The sequence below is a fragment of the Pituophis catenifer genome, unplaced genomic scaffold (assembly GCF_029215685.1).
Source record: "Pituophis catenifer annectens isolate HBS135680 unplaced genomic scaffold, rPitCat1.0.hap2 SCAF_5, whole genome shotgun sequence".
In the NCBI taxonomy this organism is placed as follows: domain Eukaryota; kingdom Metazoa; phylum Chordata; class Lepidosauria; order Squamata; family Colubridae; genus Pituophis; species Pituophis catenifer.
Window position 1 is genome coordinate 39,424,146 of NW_027256885.1, and position 19,602 is coordinate 39,443,747.

Here is a 19,602-nt window from a genome sequence, read left to right on the forward strand (position 1 = left end):
GAGTTCTATGGTTTTACATATCAGGACATAGTAAAACTCATCTGGTCCTTAGCAGTTCTTAAAAGTAGGTAAATATAGCCTCAGATGAACAACAACATATGACATATTGAACTGAGGACACAGAATTTTAAAATGAACTAAGTCAGGATTTACTGACCCTTAAGAACATTACCCTGGCATGCCCATTATTATTATTATTATTATTATTATTATTATTATTATTATTATTATTATTATTTGATTTGTATACCGCCCTACTCCCGAAGGACTCAGGGCGGTGAACAGTGTTCTGTCCCCGTCCCCACACACACACACACAGCCAGTCGAGGGTTAAGGAAACACTTTGGAACGCATTCAGTTCTTATCTCCAACTTGGCAGCGATAGACACACCGTCTGCCAAGTTACTTTATTTTCACAAACAGACAGATAAGATACGAACGTTCAAGAAAGTCCAAACAGAAATAATATTCCTCCCAGCAGTTCCGGACGAGGCTTTAGTGACTCCAAGGTTTTGCTTTGTTCGTCACAAAAGATCCTTGACCACCACTCTCTATTATATAGTCTCTGGGGTGTGGTCTCTGGGGTGTGGTCCAGTGACTCAGTTCTAATCCCTAGCACGCCTCCCAAGCTGCTGCAAACGTTTATCACGCCTTCGGAGGCGTGCGTCCAGGAATGATGTGTCATTATCACTTTGACTCGAATCAGCTGTCTCCTCTCCCTCGGCCGGCACTTGAGACAATGCCAGAGGGGAGGGGCCTGGAGAGGGAGGCCTGGCTGACTCCTCTTCCTCATGCTCGGAGCTTTCTTCCTCCGATGGGACAGGCTCAGAGGGCGGGGCCACAACACTATCCCCCACCGCAGGGCCCTTCCCCCGGGTCTGACGGTCGGGATGGGGTCGGGACGGGAACTGTTCGTGGAAAGCCCGCACCAGGTCAGGGGCCTGAACGGCAGACGCGTCCACCCAGGTGAAATCCTCGGGCCCGTACCCCTTCCAGGCGATGAGGTATTGGAAGCGCCCCTTCAGCCAACGGGAGTCCCGGATACTGTCCACCTCGTACGTCGAGGCGTCGTCCTCGTCGGCTGCGGCTGGGGGGGCAGGCGTCAGCGGGTGGCGGAGATGGCTCGCGGGGGCCTCATAAAAACAGGGTGGAGCCGCATGGAGCGGGGTAGAGTCAACCGGTAGGCCACCGGATTGATGACCGCCTCGATAGGGAAGGGACCGATAAAGCGTTGGGCCAGTTTCCGTACCGGCCGGTCCGTGGGGAGGTGTTTTGTGGACAACCACACCCGATCTCCTACTTCCAGCGGTGGCGTCGTCCGGCGGGCGCGATCGGCGAACCGTTTATAATCCTCTTTCGCCCGGATCAGCTGCCGCCGCACCAGTTGCTGCACCGCCTGCAGCTCTGAGAGGAAGTCCCGGGTCTCGGGAACAGGGGAGTCCATGATGGTCAACGGGAAAAGCCGTGGATGGTATCCGACGTTGGCATGGAACGGGGTCATCTGGGTGGAGGTGTGTTGGGAGTTATTAAAGGCGAACTCCGCCAGGGGAAGGTACTCGGCCCAGTTGTCCTGCTGCTGGTTGACAAAACAGCGGAGGTACTGCTCCAGTATGCCGATGACCTTCTCCGTGCCCCCGTCAGTCTCCGGATGGTGCGACGACGACAGGCACACCTGCACCTCCAGCGCGGCCATCAGGCTTTTCCAGAAGCGGGCCGTGAACTGGGCCCCGCGGTCCGAAACCACCCGGTCCGGCAGGCCGTGGAGGCGGAAGATATGTTGCAGGAACAGGCGAGCCGTGGTGCGGGCCGAGGGCAGGCCGCGGCACGGGATGAAATGTGCCATCTTCGTGAGTGCATCCACCACCACGAGGACGGTCGTGTACGTAGCGGACAGGGGCAGGTCTGTCAGGAAGTCCATGGAGATGGCTCCCCACGGTCTCTCCGGTGTCGGCAGCGGCTGGAGGAGTCCAGGAGGGGGGCCGGACGCGGCTTTGGCCTGTCGGCACGTCACACAGGACGTCACGTAGGCGTGCACGTCGTGCCGTACCCGAGGCCACCAAAAAGTCCGTGTCACCAGGTTCAAAGTCTTAAAGAAGCCGAAGTGCCCCGCCGCAGGGTTGTCATGACACTGGTTCATGACGAGGGCTCGGAGCGGACTCGTGGGCACATACAGCCGACCCCGATGTCTGAGCAAGCCCTCCTCCACGGTCCATGGGGACGCGGGGCCGACGTCCGCTCTCCGCTGCTGCGACCAGTCGTCCCGTCGCTGCGCTTCCAGCACCTGAGCCCGCAGGTCCACCGGTTCCTGGACCGCGGCCAAGGAGTCCGCTGGCAGCACCGTCCGGGGGGGAAGGGAGTCCTTGGGGCAAAAGTATTCCGGCTTACGGGATAGCGCGTCCGCCCTCTGGTTGAGGTTGCTCGGAATGTAGGTGACGTGGAAGTTGAACCGGGCGAAAAACAACGACCACCGGATCTGCCGCTGGTTCAACTTCCGTGCCGTGGTGAGGTGCTCCAGGTTCCGATGGTCCGTCCGCACCTCCACCTGGTGTCGGGCCCCCTCGAGGTGATGTCGCCAAGCCTCGAACGCGGCCTTGATGGCCAGCAACTCCTTTTCCCAGATGGTGTAGTTGCGCTCGGAAGGGTTGAGTTTCCGGGAGTAGTATGCGCAGGGAAAAAGAGTGCCGCCATCCACCGGAGCCTGTAGCAGCACCGCCCCAATCGCCACGTTGGACGCGTCCGTCTCCACCATGAACGGACGGTGTGGATTGGGGTGCCTCAGGACTGGCTCTGTGAGGAAGGCCTGCTTGAGGACCTCGAAGGCCTGCTGCTGCGGGGGCCCCCACTGGAACGGGACCTTCTTCCGAAGGAGCTGGGTCAACGGCAAGGTCAGGGTGGCGAAGCCCGGGATGAAGGTCCGATAGTAGTTGGCGAATCCCAACAGACGCTGGACGTCCTTCACCCGACGCGGGGGTTCCCAACTGCGCAAGGCCTCCACCTTGTGCGGGTCCATCGCGATGCCCTCGGGGGTGATGATGTGCCCGAGGAACTCTATGGAAGTCTGGAAGAAGTAGCATTTCTCCAACTTCGCATAGAGCTGGTGCTCCCGCAGGCGCTGCAGGACCTGGCGGACATGCTGGAGGTGACTTTCCGGGGTCCGGGAATAGATCAAAATGTCATCCAAGTAGATCACCACGAACCGATCCAGCATGTCCCGGAACACATCGTTCATCAAGTGCTGGAAGACCGCGGGGGCGTTGGTCAACCCGAACGGCATGACGGTATACTCGAAGTGTCCGTACCGCGTGCCGAACGCCGTCTTCCACTCGTCCCCCTCTCTCACGCGCACCAGGTTGTAAGCCCCTCGGAGATCGAGCTTAGTGAAGATCGAGGCCTCCCGCAACCTCTCCATCAGCTCCGGGATCAGCGGCAGGGGGTAGCGATTTCGCACTGTGATGGCGTTCAAGCGCCGGTAGTCGCAACACAGGCGCAAGTCCCCCGTCTTCTTTTTAACGAAGAGGACCGGGGCCGAGAGCGGGGAGGTCGAAGGCCGGATGAACCCACGGGCCAGGTTCTTTTCCAGAAAGTCCCGTAAGGCGGCCAGCTCGGGCTCCGACATGGAGTACAGGCGTCCCGATGGCAGGGGCGCGTTGGGCATTAGGTCCACCGCACAGTCGTAGGGTCGGTGCGGGGGCAAGCGGTCCGCCTCCTTCTCGCTGAACACGTCGGCGAAGGGCGTCAGCTCCGGAGGCAAGGAGACGTTTGGGGCAGAGACGTCCTGGCCGGCGCAGGTGTGGCGAAGGTGGTCGACACACTGCAGGCTCGGGAACGAGATGGCGTTTCTCGACCACGCCACCTGAGGGTCGTGCGCCCGAAGCCAGGCCATCCCCAGGACCAAGGGAAAGTGCAGATCCGCCGTTACGTAAAACTGGATCGCCTCCTCGTGGTTTCCAATGGCGAGGCGCAAGGGCTGGGTAGCGGTTTTGATGGGCCCCGCCACGAGTTCCCGCCCATCTATAGTTTCAACCCTCAACGGAGGGTCCACTGGAACCAAGGGCACTTTGTAATGGGCCACAAAGTCCTGGTCCATAAAGTTCGTGGTGGCCCCCGAGTCCACCAGCGCGTGCGCTTGGAGCCCCTCCGACCGGTTAGCCAACAACACCCGGGTGTTCAAAATCAGGTGCCGAGGGGGCTCACAGTCCACAGCCGCCGACTCCGGCGGGGCATGGTCACGTGCCTGACCCAGAGTTTCCCCTAGGCCAGGCCTGGCCCGTTTCCCGGCAGGTCATGCCGAGACTCCGGAACAGGCTTGAGCGGTCCACTCCGCTTCCGGGGACACGAGGCGGCAAAATGTCCCACCTCGCCGCAATAGAGGCACAACCCCCCTTGACGTCTCCGCATCCGCTCCTGGGCCGTCAGTTGAGGTCTGGCTGCTCCGAGCTCCATAGGCTCCTCAGCCGTCGCCACAAAACGCTGTGCGGTCCTGAGCGCTGTCGGTGCGAAACGCGGGGGGTGCCGACGCCGTCGATGGTTCCGGAAGAGCCCGACGGGGCCGTCGCCGTTGCAAGCGGGCGTCGATGCGCAGGCATTGGGTCACCAGCGCGTCGAAGGTCGGTGGCGCCTCCACACGAACCAGCTCGTCCTGCATCTCGTCGGAAAGGCCGTCCTGGAAGGCGTCCATCAGCGCCACCTCATTCCAAGCCGAATCCTGGCCTAGCAGTCGGAACTCTGCAATATAGTCCTGCAGGGGGCGCTTGCCTTGGCGGAGGTCCTTGATGCGCCTCGCTGCCGTCTGCACCCGGAGGGGGTCCTCAAACATGGTGCGCAGGTGTTGTAAAAAGCCCTGAAAGTCCAGGAGCAAGGGGCTATCTTGCAACAACAGGGGCGTGGCCAATCGGGCGGCAGTGCCCGAGAGGGAGCTGATAACAAATGCCACCCGAGCCCGGTCATCCGGAAAATCCTCCGGCCTCATTGCCATAAACAGTTGGCATTGTCCCAAGAAGGCCGGAAACATCTCCTGCTGCCCAGAAAACCTATCTGGCACATTCACTGGGCATCTCGGACGGGGAGGGGGAGGAGGTGGAGCTGCAGGAGCATTTCCCAAAGCAAGTTGGGCAGTTAGCTGTGCTACTTGCTGTTGCAGAAGCTGATTGGCCTCCAGCATCTGCTGTATCTGCTGCTGCAGCTGTTGGTCCATCGTGGGTTAACGATGGAGTATGTGGTGACGAACAAGATGTTCTGTCCCCGTCCCCACACACACACACACAGCCAGTCGAGGGTTAAGGAAACACTTTGGAACGCATTCAGTTCTTATCTCCAACTTGGCAGCGATAGACACACCGTCTGCCAAGTTACTTTATTTTCACAAACAGACAGATAAGATACGAACGTTCAAGAAAGTCCAAACAGAAATAATATTCCTCCCAGCAGTTCCGGACGAGGCTTTAGTGACTCCAAGGTTTTGCTTTGTTCGTCACAAAAGATCCTTGACCACCACTCTCTATTATATAGTCTCTGGGGTGTGGTCTCTGGGGTGTGGTCCAGTGACTCAGTTCTAATCCCTAGCACGCCTCCCAAGCTGCTGCAAACGTTTATCACGCCTTCGGAGGCGTGCGTCCAGGAATGATGTGTCATTATCACTTTGACTCGAATCAGCTGTCTCCTCTCCCTCGGCCGGCACTTGAGACAATGCCAGAGGGGAGGGGCCTGGAGAGGGAGGCCTGGCTGACTCCTCTTCCTCATGCTCGGAGCTTTCTTCCTCCGATGGGACAGGCTCAGAGGGCGGGGCCACAACAAACAGCCAAGCAATAAAATACATAAATACACAAAATTTAAAACCAGATAAAATCAAATTAAATCATTTTGGCCCAGACAGATTAAAACACCCCAATAATTTAAAAACAGATTAAAATTTACGTATTAAAAGAGGGAGGAGATTAGGCCAAGCCCGCTTGATGGAATAAAAAAGTCTTCACAGCGCGGCGGAAGGTGCGCAGATCCGGAATCCTCCGTATCTCTGGGGGGAGCTCATTCCAGACGGTAGGTGCCCCCACAGAGAAGGCTCTCTCCCTAGGGGTCGCCAGTCGACACTGTTTGGCTGACGGCACCCGGAGGAGTCCCTCTCTATGAGAGCGTACTGGCCGGTGGGAGGCTATTGGTGGTAGTAGGTGGTCCCGTAGATAACCAGGTCCTAAGCCATGGAGCGCTTTGAAGGTGGTAACCAAAACCTTGAAGCGCACCCGGAAGACCACCGGGAGCCAGTGCAGCTCACGCAGTGTAGTTACAGTGTATTCAGAAAGTATTCAAACCCTCTTCACTTTTGTCAATTTTGTTATGCTGCAGCCTGATTCTACAGATGAAATTCATTTTTCCCCTCATTAATCTATCCCATAATGCCTAAGTGAAAACTGAATTTTAGAAATGTCTGTAAATTTATTAAAAAGAAAAAATGAAATATTACATTGTCATAAGTATTCAGACCCTTTGCAACAACACTTGAAATTTCGCTCCAGTGTCCCCCATTTCTCTTGATCATTGCTGACATCTTTCTATGCCCTGATTGGAGTCGACCTGTGGTAAATGAAATTGATTGGACATGATTTGGAAAGGCACACACAGCAGACAATGCATACTCTAGCAGAGCAAAAGCCATGAGGTCAAAGGAACTGCCTGCAGAGCTCAGAGACAGGATTATTGCAAGGCACAGATCTGGGGAAGGCTACAATAAAATTTCTACTGCACTGAAGGTTCCTAATATCACAGTGGCCTCCATAATTCTCAAATGGAAGAAGTTTGGCACAACCAGGACTCTTCCAAGAGCTGATCACTCGGTCAAACTGAGCAATTGGGGGAGAAGGGCCTTAGTAAGAGAGGTGACCAAGAACTCGATGGTCACTCTGACTGAGCTCCAGAGATCCTGTATGGAGATGGGACAGAGTTCCAGAAGGACAACCGTCACTGCAGCCCTCCACCAATCTGGGCTTTATGGCAGAGTGGCTAGACGGAAGCCTCTCCTCAGTGCAAAACACATGAAAGCCCACTTGGGAGTTTGCAAAAAAGCATCTGAAGGACTCTCAGACTGTGGGGAACAAGATTCTCTGGTCTGGACTTCCAGTTGATGCTGTGGCGAGATCGGACACGAGGAGCGGGTCTCTGCGTTCCTGTGCCGAATCCTCCCCGTTGGTGGGCTCTAACCCTATTTAAATGGAATTGATTAATAACCCTGAGATGTAAAGAGCTATGATTATTGAACTCTTTGATGAGCAAAACTGGAACTGAATGTATTGTTTGTGGCCCTGTCTAAAAGTGGACTTATTAAACTAAAACAAGATGCCTTTTCAGGGGGAAATGAGTGAGATTTCAAGAGAAATGGTGTGGATGTTTCAAAGCATCAGGGATACCATGATAAAGAACCAAAGAGAGATAAAAGACTTAATCCAAGGCATAAGTGACAAAGTAGAAAATATGATACAACTGGCAATGAATGAAGATCAAAGAGTCCAGGAAAGAGAGGAGGCGGCGGAAAGAATGGAGGAAAATATAGAACAGACAAACCACCAAATAAACCAAATAAAACAAGAGGATGAGAAAAACTTTTTGAGAGATATAAAAATGGAATTGGAATTGGATAATCTGGAAGATGTTTTTGAAAGGGAGATAGGAGTATGGGTGAATACTCTGGAGATATGGCAGCCTAGGAGGATAGAAATAGGAGAAATATTTAGATGGAATAATGAAGATTCAGATGTTGACAGAGACAAAGACCCAAGAGAGGAGTATGGGAGGAAAGCCAAAAAACAAATAAGAATTGAAATATAAAAACGGACAATGGATGATGGATAGAATAGAGCTACTTTTTTCCTTTTTTCCTTTCTTCTTTTTTCTAATATAACGATGGCCTGATTAAAAACTAGAAATAGAGGTAGAAATAAGAATATACACCCTTATATGAAGGACTATGTATTAACATAAATATGTGTTTTAACATTAGGATTAGTAAGAGTGACCTGACTAGAAGCCAGAATAGAGGTAGAAATAAGTATTAGGGGGAATATTAGTAGTTATAATTTCTATATAAATTGAAAATAAGTAATAATTATATGGAAAGTTGAGAGGTTGAAAGATGGTATTACTATGTATGTTCAAGAAGATCATTGACATTGACATGTCATTGACATTGACATGAAATATTGAATAACTACTTTAAAATAATCAAGTACATTAATAGAATAGAATAGAATTTTTTATTGGCCAAGTGTGATTGGACACACAAGGAATTTGTCTTGGTGCATATGCTCTCAGTGTACATAAAAGAAAAGATACGTTCATCAAGAATCATAAGGTACAACACTTAATGGTAGTCATAGGATACAAATAAGCAATCAGGAAACAATATCAATATAAATCGTAAGGATACAAGCAACAAAATTACAGTCATACAGACATAAGTGGAAGGAGATGGGTGGTGGGAACGATGAGAAGATTAATAGTAGTGCAGACTTAGTAAATAGTTTGACAGTGTTGAGGGAATTATTTGTTTAGCAGAGTGATGGCATTCGGGAAAAAACTGTTCTTGTGTCTAGTTGTTCTGGTGTGCAGTGCTCTATAGCGTCGTTTTGAGGGTAGGAGTTGAAACAGTTTATGTCCAGGATGTGAGGGGTCTGTAAATATTTTCACAGCCCTCTTTTTGACTCGTGCAGTATACAGGTCCTCAATGGAAGGCAGGTTGGTAGCAATTGTTTTTTCTGCAGTTCTAATTATCCTCTGAAGTCTGTGTCTTTCTGTTGGGTTGCAGAACCAAACCAGACAGTTATAGAGGTGCAGATGACAGGCTCAATATTCCTCTGTAGAACTGTATCAGCAGCTCCTTGGGCAGTTTGAGCTTTCTGAGTTGGCGCAGAAAGAACATTCTCTGTTGTGCTTTTCTGATGACGTTTTTGATATTAGGTGTCCATTTTAGGTCTTGAGATATGATAGAACCTAGAAATTTAAAGGTCTCTACTGTTGATACTGTGTTGTCTAGTATTGTAAGAGAGTTTCTTCTAAAGTCTACCACCATTTCTACGGTTTTGAGTGTGTTCAGTTCCAGATTGTTCCGGTCACACCACGAGCCTAGTTGTTCAACCTCCCGTCTGTATGCGGATTCATCATTGTCTCAAATGAGACCGATCACTGTTGTGTCATCTGCGAACTTCAGTAGTTTAACAGATGGATCGTTAGAGATGCAGTCATTGGTATACAGAGAGAAGTGGGGAGAGCATACAGCCTTGGGGGGCCCCTGTGCTAATTGTACAGGTATCTGATGCGATTCTGCTTAGCTTCACCTGCTGCTTCCTGTTTGTTAGGAAGCTTATGATCCACTTGCAAGTGTGTTCAGGTACCTGTAGCTGGCTTAGCTTAGTTAGAAGTGTGTCTGGAATGATGGTATAATATTAGGATTATATAAGTTTGATTAATGTAATAATTGACTGTTGTTATTTGTATTAATATGAACCATACCCAGAGGCCACACTGTTCATGTATTGATGTTGATATATGTTTAAAAATAAAAACCCAATAAACCTTGGGAAAAAAAAGATTCTCTGGTTTGATGAAACCAAGATTGAACTGTTTGGCCTGAACTCGAAACGTTATGTCTGGAGAAAAACAGGCACCACTCATCACCTGCCCAATATCATCCCAACAGTGAGGCATGGTAGTGGCAGCATCATGCTGTGGGGGTGTTTTTCAGCAGCAGGGACTGGGAGACTGGTCAGGGTTGAGGGAAAGCTGAATGGAGCAAAGTACAGGGATATCCTCAATGAAAACCTGTTCCACAGTGCTCAGGACCTCAGACTGGGCTGAAGGTTCATTTTCCAACATGACAACGATCCTAAGAACACAGCCAAGACAACACAGGAGTGGCTGAGGGACAACTCTGTGAATATCCTAGAGTGGCCCAGCCAGAGCCCTGACTTGAACCCTATTGAACATCTCTGGAGGGACCTGACAATGGCTGTTCTCCAATCCAAGTGTGAGAGTGTTGTGTCATACACAAAAAGACTCAAGGATGTAATTGCTGCCAAAGGTGCTTCAACAAAGTACCAAAGAAGGGCTGAATACTTATGCCAATGTGATATTTCAGTTTTTTCTTTTTAATAAATTCACAGACATTTCTAAAATTCTGTTTTCACTTTGTCATTATGGGATACTGAGTGTATAATAATGAGGAAAAAAATGAATTTCAACAACTGTAGAATCAGGCTGCAGCATAACAAAATTGACAAAATTGAAGGGGGTCTGAATACTTTCTGAATGCACTGTATTAGCCTAGTTGTCTTAGCTCATAACAGCAATTTATTGCTAGGACCCATTCATCAACCCTAACTCATATGAATCAATCAGAATGCACTGGCTCTGAGGCCATTGAGATCATTCAGACATTGAAAATTCTCTGATGAGATCACAGAACACACTTATACTTGAGATGTCAGGGCCCTGGCCTCAGGCTGCTGCTGTTTAATGCCAGGTCTGTTGTTAACAAGGCCCCCCTCATTCGGGACTTAATCCTGGAGGAGGGGGCTGACCTGGCACGCATAACTGAGACCTGGCTGGGCCAGGAGGGGGATGTGCCCCTCTCAGAGATGTGCCCAGACGGGTTCCAGATATTGCATCAGCTGCGACTCCAGGGAAGGGGTGGAGGAGTGGCAGCTATTGTCCGGAAGAGTCTTTGCCCTCACAGGATCCCTGCCCCTGAGATTCTTGAGTGTGAGTCTCTCCTCTTGAGGTTGGACTCAGGGGCTCAGTTGGGCTTGTTGTTGATGTACCTGCCTCCCAGCTGCGTTACGACAGCCCTGCCTGTGCTGCTAGAGGCGGTAGCTGGGCTGGCGGTGGAGTTCCCCAGGCTTATGGTACTGGGGGACTTCAACTTGCCGTCACTTGGCGAATCCTCAGATGCGGCTCAGGAGTTCATGGCTTCCATGACAACCATGGACCTGACCCAAGTAGTTCAGGGTCTGACTCATGGGGGGGGGGGGGACACACACTTGACCTGGTGTTTCTCTCGGGGCAGTGGAGATATGATCTGGAATTAAGGGGTATAGATGCTTCTCCCTTGTCGTGGTCAGATCATTTCCTGCTGAGGTTAGACTTCAGGGCGCTACTCCTCCATCGCAGGGAGGCAGAGCCGATTAAGTGGTTCCGCCCCAGGCGCCTAATGGACCCTGAAGGGTTCCAGAAGGAGCTTGGGGAGATACCTGACTCCTTTGTCCACAGTCCGGCTGAGTCCCTGGTGGCTGCCTGGAATAGGGCGGCATCTGGGGCACTGGACCGGATTGCGCCTTTGCGACCTCTCCATGGCGGTGGATCCAGGAAAGCTCCCTGGTTTACCGAGGAGCTCCGGGAGATGAAGCGCCAGAAGAGACGTCTAGAGCGATGCTGGAGGACCAGTAACTCCGAATCTGACCCAACACTCTTAAGAGCCTTTATTAGGACTTATTTAGTGGTGATACGGGCGGCAAAATGCTCGCATTTTTCCGCACTTATTGCATCCGCTGATTCGCGCCCAGCCGCCCTATTTAGGGTGACTCGCTCCCTCCTTAATGTAGGGCGAGTGGAGGAGCCCTTGCAGGGTAGAGCTGAGGAGTTTGTGCAGTTTCTGTCTTGTTTGTTGGACCCGTGCCCCTCCTGGCTGGTTTTGGCCAGCAGGGAGGTGACATGAGGCTGGCTCCAGGCTTTAGTTAACACGTCCTTGAGGGAAGGGGCCTTCCCGCAACCATTAAAGGAAGCGGTTGTAAGGCCCCTCCTCAAGAAGCCTTCCCTGCATCCAGCAGAATTAAAGAACTTTCATCCAGTCTCCAACCTACCCTTTGTGGGAAAGGTTTTAGAGAAAGTGGTGGCACTTCAGCTCCTGCGGTCATTGGAGGAAACAGATTATCTAGACCCTTTTCAGTCTGGCTTCAGGCCTGGTTACAGCACAGAAACTGCTTTGGTCACGCTGATGGATGATCTCTGGCGAGCCCGAGATGGGGGTCATTCCTTCATCTTGGTGCTACTTGACCTCTCAGCGGCTTTCGATACCATTGACCATGGTATCCTTCTGGGATGACTAAGAGAGCTGGGAGTGGGAGGCACCATGTTACGGTGGTTCTCCTCCTATCTCTCTGGTCGGTCACAGTCGGTGTTGGTAGGAGGACAGAGGTTGACCCCTAGGCCCCTCGTTTGCGGGGTGCCTCAGGGCTCGGTCCTCTCTCCCCTCCTATTTAACATCTACATGAAGCTGCTGGGTGAGATCATCCGATGACACGGGGTGAGGTATCAGCAATACGCGGATGATACCCAGATGTATATCTCTACCCCACGTCAATTCAGTGATGCGGTGGATGTGATGTGCCGGTGCCTGGAGGCTGTGAGGGTCTGGATGGGAGTCAACAGGCTCAGACTTAACCCAGAAAAGACTGAGTGGCTGTGGGTATTGCCTCCTAAAGACTATGTTGATTGTCCATCCTTGGTTCGGGGGGGGGAGAAATTGTCCCCCTCAGAACGGGCTCGCAATTTGGGTGTCCTCCTAGACTCACAGCTAAGATTAGAGCAACATCTGACAGCTGTGGCTAGGGGGGCCTTTGCACAGGTTCGCCTGGTGCACCAATTGCGACCCTACTTGGATCAGGAGGCTCTCCTCACAGTCACTCATGCCCTTGTCACCTCACAGTTAGATTATTGCAATGCGTTCTACATGGGGCTACCCTTGAAAAGTGTTCAGAGACTACAGTTGGTCCAGAACGCAGCTGCGCAAGCTGTCGTGGGTGCACCTAGGTACACCCACATTACACCAATTCTCCGTGAGCTGCACTGGCTCCCTATTGGTCTCCGGTCACAATTCAAGGTGTTGGTTATTACCTTTAAAGCCCTACATGGCTCAGGGCCAGGTTATCTTCGAGACTGCCTTCTGCCACATAGCTCCCAGCGACCGGTAAGATCCCACAGAGTTTGTCTCCTCCGGGTCCCATCATCTAAACAATGCCGGCTGGCAGGCCCGCAGGGGAGGACCTTCTCTGTGGCTGCCCCAGCTCTCTTGAACCAGTTACCTCCTGAGGTCCGGACCATCCCCACCCTATTGGCCTTCCGAAAAGCGGTGAAGACCTGGCTTTTCTGGCAGGCCTGGGGCCGTTGGTCTCGCTCTTGTGATCTGGCGAGATCCGGCAATGAATGGCGTGAATGAGTTTTTAATGTTTTTAATGTTTTTAAATGTTTTTTTATAATGATTTTTTTTAAATGTATTGTGAGCCGCCCTGAGTCTTCGGAGAGGGGCGGCATATAAATTGAATTAATTAAATTAAATTAAATTAAATTAAATTAAATTAAATTATTTAACAAAAAGTAACAGTTTAGAATTTCCCTAGATCTTTGCTTGTGACATTCATTTTATTAATATATTTTTTAAAAATTCCCACTTTAAAAATTTTGTGAAATGGCTGATATGGTTTACCTGTGTTTCCTCTTTTTCTTTCTTGGAGGAGTATCAACATCTTCAGCAGGTGCTGGAGCAATAACACTAGATTCCTTTACTCTAAACTCATATACCTGTAAGGAGATTAAACATCCTCTATGTTTCAGTGCAATGTTTTGTTGAATAGAATTTAATGTATTATCATTCTCCATAAAATCTAATACTGTACATTTGAAATTACTAACAAATGAATGTTTATACTGTTTCACTAGTAATATTTTTGAAAACATTCTCATCATTTCATGCTTACCTGTCTGCATGTTTTGGTCCCAATTAACCTGGCTATTGCACAGAAATTGTCATAGTAGGTACCAATGAGAACCCTGAACATAGAAGCTTCAGCACCAGTCCATTCAACATTTTCTGGAGGCTCTATATTTGGTTTCATCTTGATTGGTGTTTGACACCTAGAATTTGTTTCTGCAATACCAAAAGCAAACAGTTTCAATTCCCAGAAATAACAGCTATGGCCAAACAGAAGAAAGCCTTCTAACTTTCAACAGGATACCATTTTAAATATAGCAGGGGTAGGCAATGTGTACACTCTACAGCCAACAGCCTTGACCAAGGTCAACAGATTGTGGAAGCTGTAATCCAAAACATAAGGAGGACCTCAGATTGCTAATTCTGATATGTAGCACTGTTATGATGTTATTAGACTTGACTTTTGACCCCTTCACATTTCTGAAATGAGTCTTTATTCTTTAAGTTCAATTAATGACACATCCTAACTTCTGGGTGAGAAATGCTGAGCTAACGTATCTCTGAATGAGTGGAGATAACGTTGCAGTCACAAATAAAGGACTGGAGAGATCAGTCCCATGTAACCTCTCCGGATAAGGAGAAGATGGGAGAATCACTCACTTGTGCTCCAGGTGACTGCTCCTTGCAAGACCACAGGATAGTAGTTTTGCTGCAGGTTTGAATATCAGGAGACAAAAAGAAGCCATCATACTCTCAACCGCAGCAGAGCCTTTTAAAGGACAATGGATTTGGTAAACTCACTTTCTAATCATTTTCCAAAATTACCTATTTAACTATCTTAAGACTAATAGAAATCTTCAAAATGATAAGTTTGCAAAGTCAACTGGTAAGTTCACCTTCATTCCAGAATAAAAGTTAACTATAAGCTTGAGAATTTTTTAAAAAAGAAATTGAAATAAATGGCAAAAAGCTAAATAAAACTTTAATTCAAGAAAGTTACAAACAAATTAAGGGACCAGACAAATTTTGAATGACTTTTGCTATTAGAGTTTAGAAATAAATATATAAACAAACAGCACCTTGTTGGAAACTAAATTGTTTAGTCTACCTTAAGTCATAGCAAAAATTTGAGACTTTATGATTTCATAAATTGGATACTAGAGAGGACTAAAGATTCTAAGCATAAAAGGAAAAAGACTTTAAAAACAGATAGGTTTGTCTTTTAGCTTTGGTCAGCACTGAGACAAAATGACAGAAAATAGTATGACACTTGAAATGCTCCAGGAGATATTTGAACAATGAGGACAGAAACTAGCAGCCAGAATGTCAGAAATGATGTATGCTTCTATGGATAGACTATGTCCAAAAAGACATTAAACAAGAAATGACAGATGGGATAGAGAATACATGGAAGATCTACATCTTAAAGAGCTAAAACAAACCTCATCTGATACAAAAATATTAGAATATAAAGAAATTGTTAAAATACTGGAAAATAAAATAATTGTGGATTATAAATCAGAGATGACAGTTAAAGTGGAAACACAAATGATGAGCCAAGAGAATGACCTGGATCATGAGTCCTTACTGGATTTACAAAAGAGGTTTGCTGAAACCTCAAGGAAGCCTCTGAGTTGGGAAAAAGAAAAAACTGAAGAGAGGCTCCTCACAATACCATCTGAATTAATTAAAGATCAAAATTTTCAGAAACATAATGAAGGAGTACAAAGTTAGTTTGTCTGACCAAGGTTAAAATAAGACACGTTTCTATAAAATCAATTAATAGCACATCCAGAGGAGCAATCAACAAAAATGTTGCTAATCATATCCTTAAAAAGGAAATTCTAAGTTATTCCTGTATCAGGTTTGACTGAAGCTTTCATTTACTCTTGGAACAGAAAGAAAACAAGACAACATGCTGCGGGTGGGGGGGGGGGGGGATAGACTGGAAGGATGTATGCCAACTCATTTTATGGGATACAAGTAACCAATTTTACATGATACCGTGTTTTCCCGAAAATAAGACCCTGTCTTATATTTTTTGAACCCTGAAATAAGCATTTGGCCTTATTGCCATGCGCTCAAAAGCCCGATTGGGCTTATTATCAGGGGATGTCTTATTTTGGGGAAAACAGGGTACATCAGTGATTACAGCAATCTTTAATCAGCAATTTGAAAAATGCAAGGTTTCATCTCTGAAATGTACTGTCCTGTAATAACCAGGAGCTATATTAATTCTAATTTGAGTAGGAAAAAGGGAAAATGGGGATAAAAATGCCAGACAGTTCCCACTCCCCAATATGTATGGAGAAGAATCTGGCCATTGATTTTATTTCTTAAAAATAAAATAAAACCTCCCAAATGAATTGAAAATGATTATATAAATGTTATTACAAATTAAAACAATCCATTAAAATAACCAATATTAGAAGGTGAGTGGCTGGGAAATAGCATCATAGAGACCTTGAGCTTTTGGAGGAATTGGATATTACTCTTGTTAGGAAATGATAATTACCTAACTTGTTGGGTTGGCAATATATAAACCAGCATTATAGCTTTAAGACTGCTGTATTGCATCATACTGTGTCCTGATTGGTTAGCTCTGTAGCCAATGTCCTTAAGAGGGAGCTAGAAACATGGTTTGTTTCTCTTTGATTCTCTTTGCTGTTCGTTACTGCTCTTAGCTGTGTTTTGCTACTGTTTGCAAATACAGAAGAACTGATTATTGTATATGACTACGACAACTGGTAAGAAGACTTTGTTATTGGATTATCCCTGGACTATTGTTTACTATCTACTGCTTTATCTGTGTATGACCTGGACTGTTTATTGGACTGTGTCTTATTACTATTTCCTGAAAGTAAACACAACTCAGTGTATCTGTGTGTTGGCTGTGTTATTTCGTAACTACTCTCAATCGCTTTTCATGTGCACACCCCTGCTACTCAAGGGTTGCTCTGCGAATTCCTCAACAACTCTAACAGTCAATAAATTAATAGATAATAGGGCCAGCACTTTTGATTCAAAGGAAAAAAGTGCTCAAAGCATGAGTGAACATTAACATACTGTTGGGACAGCTCATTTTAATGTATTTTAATGTATTATTAATTATGATTTAGCATATAGAAAAAGCTATAGTGCCTTGCATCTATTGGTATGGAGCTGAACTGCTTTATTAAGCAGAGATGACACCAACTTGAGCAAGACCATCTGCCTCCTGCTCAGGAATGCCTGACCATTAAAGTGATGTACCTTGTACCAAGCTGCTTAGGAATGTTTTAGTAAGGAGGAATGTTAGTGATAAGGTAAAAGTCTTAGCCTACCTTATAACCTTTAGCTGAACTGTGTTACTATGACTACTGAAGATATATGCATGATGTTGCTCTTAATGATTGCTTTATAATGATGTGTGCTTCCATGATTGCTTCATGGCAATGTATGATTTTCACAATTGTATAAAAGGGGATCCACTCCAAGCAGGGGTGTGCCCATTTGAAACTTGCTTCTGGGTGATACTTTTATTTGCAAATAAAAGTTCTCTTTTCCTTTCTACCTATCTGGTGTGATTCATTGGGCTTGCATGCCAGGTAAAAGGACCAGAGCTTTCTGGGACAACAATACCACCTTAAACCAAATATATACTTTCTCAGGATCAAGTGTAGAATCTTGGGAGAAAAATATGGTTGCATTAAGGAACTGCAAATAAGCACACCTCCATCATGAGGGATCGGCGAGGTGGAGGGGTTTCTTTGGAGTTTGAATGTGGAGCAGTGTGAGCGCCCATTCGGTGAGAAGAGCCCTCCGGATACACACGGAAGAAATCTGTATGAGAATGGCAGATCCAGAGGCGTGATGTCCTGATGATTTATACAGGGAGCAAATAGTGGAAAGCAGCTTGAAGAACCAGAGAGAGGAGAATAAAAGTGCCAGAAAGGGGAAACTCTCAGAGATTGTTAAAAGACTTAAAAGAGAAGCGGCAAAGTGAGACTCCAAGGAGGAGCTTGAGTGGCAAGACGGCAGTGGGAGCGGAGACCGAGAGCTGTCAAACAAAGAAAGAACTTATCATGGTGACTGGAGCAAAGGAGTGGATTGGAACGTCTTCGCTACATTTCTGGTGCTAGAAGAAACTTTATAACTCTGGATGTTGTTGTTGGGGACTAAGAAGAGAAAGTGCCGGGTTTGAAGGATACGTTGGAGGCAACAGATTAAAAGCTGAGTTACTGACAACGAAAGTGACTGTGCAGTTTGGAATAAAGAAGACATCTTGAAGGAAGGGGTGAAGGAAAAAAACTTTTCTTTTTTCTTAAAAAAAACAACAACAACAAACTCTTATGTCCGTTAACAACTAACTGAAGAGTATTTAGTATTCCTTATATATATATCCCTTATATATATCTATATAGCAATTGAAGTATTTAAAATCTATATTTGTACTTATTATATTTAGATAACACTTATCTTTATTTACATATACATATATTGAAATATTTATAACTTGTATTAATCCATATAAATCTTTGTGTATTTACATACTTATATATTTAGTTCTGTATATTAATAGACTTTCACTTAATTGTAAGTGAATAGAGTAGTATACATAGAGATATAGAAATATATCCAAGGTTGCTAAGTGTAATGGTAATAGAAGTTTAGGAAGGAAAGAATACATTGATGAATTATTGACTACGATGGATTTGTGTTATTATTGATTTACATATTTATATATTATATATTAATAATTACTAAGCAAATATTAATAGTGTACTAAACAATTGACTGTTAGAAATTGGAATTTACTTAATTAAGGATTATATTACAGTATAATTAGAGATTATTGGGGAACATAATAACAGTTAAAGGGAAAGAATATAAGGGAAATATGGAAGGATAAAGATTGGAAGAGAGGAATAAAGAAATACGGTTGAGATATATATATATATATATGCATATTCTTTCTAGCCAGGTTCCACCTATGTAAGCTAAGTTGTTTTTCAGCCCTAGTTCTGTGAAATCTCATTCACAAGTTTCTGGGCTTTTTGTATCCTGCTGAAAAGCAACAACTCTGTGCTGCAATTTGGGAGACTCAAATAGCTATTTCTGTCTTATAAGGCGTCATCAGTGAGCCACACCCTCTTCTCAAGTATCCTCCCTGTAAAGGTACAATGTGTCTTTTTCTCTTTTCATAGGCTTTTATGTGCATATTCTTTCTAGCCAGGTTCCACCTATGTAAGCTAAGTTGTTCTTCAGCCCTAGTTCTGTGAAATCTCATTCACAAGTTTCTGGGCTTTTTGTATCCCTATATATATATAAATATCAAATATCAAAATGACAACCTTATTAGCAATACAAGAAACGATGCTAAAAATGCAGGAGGTCATGACAACCAATCACGAAGACATTAAGAATGACATGGGAGAAGTAAAGGGGGAGATAAAGGAGGAGATACGAAAGTTAGATGATAAAATTTGTACAATGCAGGAGACAATAATTAAAAACGAACAAAAGATAAAGTCAGTTGAGACTAAAACGGAACATATGGAAAAAAAGATGGACATAGTAACGAATAAAATGATGGCGGAACATAGGGAACTGGAAAGAACCATAATAAATTTGGAGATGGAGAAATCGATGGTATATCTCCGCTTTCAAAATATCCCGGAAAACAAGGAAGAAAACCTCCCTGCACTGATGGCTGAGCTACTAGCGGAAATATTGCAAAAAGGTAAACAAGAATTGGAAAACGAAATCGATGAGACATATAGGATCCACACGAATTATGCACGGAGGAATAGACTCCCTAGAGAAGTCCATGTCAAATTTGTCAGGAAAAAAACAAGAGATGAAATATATAGTAAAACACGCGAAGACCCACTGATGTTCAAAGGAAAGGAGATTACTGTACTGAAACAAATTCC

The 19,602-nt window shown here is 46.4% G+C and overlaps 1 protein-coding gene across 1 annotated transcript in view; it reads right to left on the reverse strand.

Moving 5' to 3' along the window:
* Positions 1-19,602, reverse strand: part of EZH2 (enhancer of zeste 2 polycomb repressive complex 2 subunit) — a 480,973-nt gene that overhangs the window by 26,102 nt on the left and 435,269 nt on the right. The window contains exons 11-12 of the mRNA XM_070944564.1: positions 13,734-13,903; positions 13,463-13,557 (exon numbers count right to left, since the gene is read on the reverse strand). Coding sequence (XP_070800665.1) covers positions 13,463-13,557; positions 13,734-13,903 — 265 coding nt within the window. The remainder of the gene's footprint in view (positions 1-13,462; positions 13,558-13,733; positions 13,904-19,602) is intronic.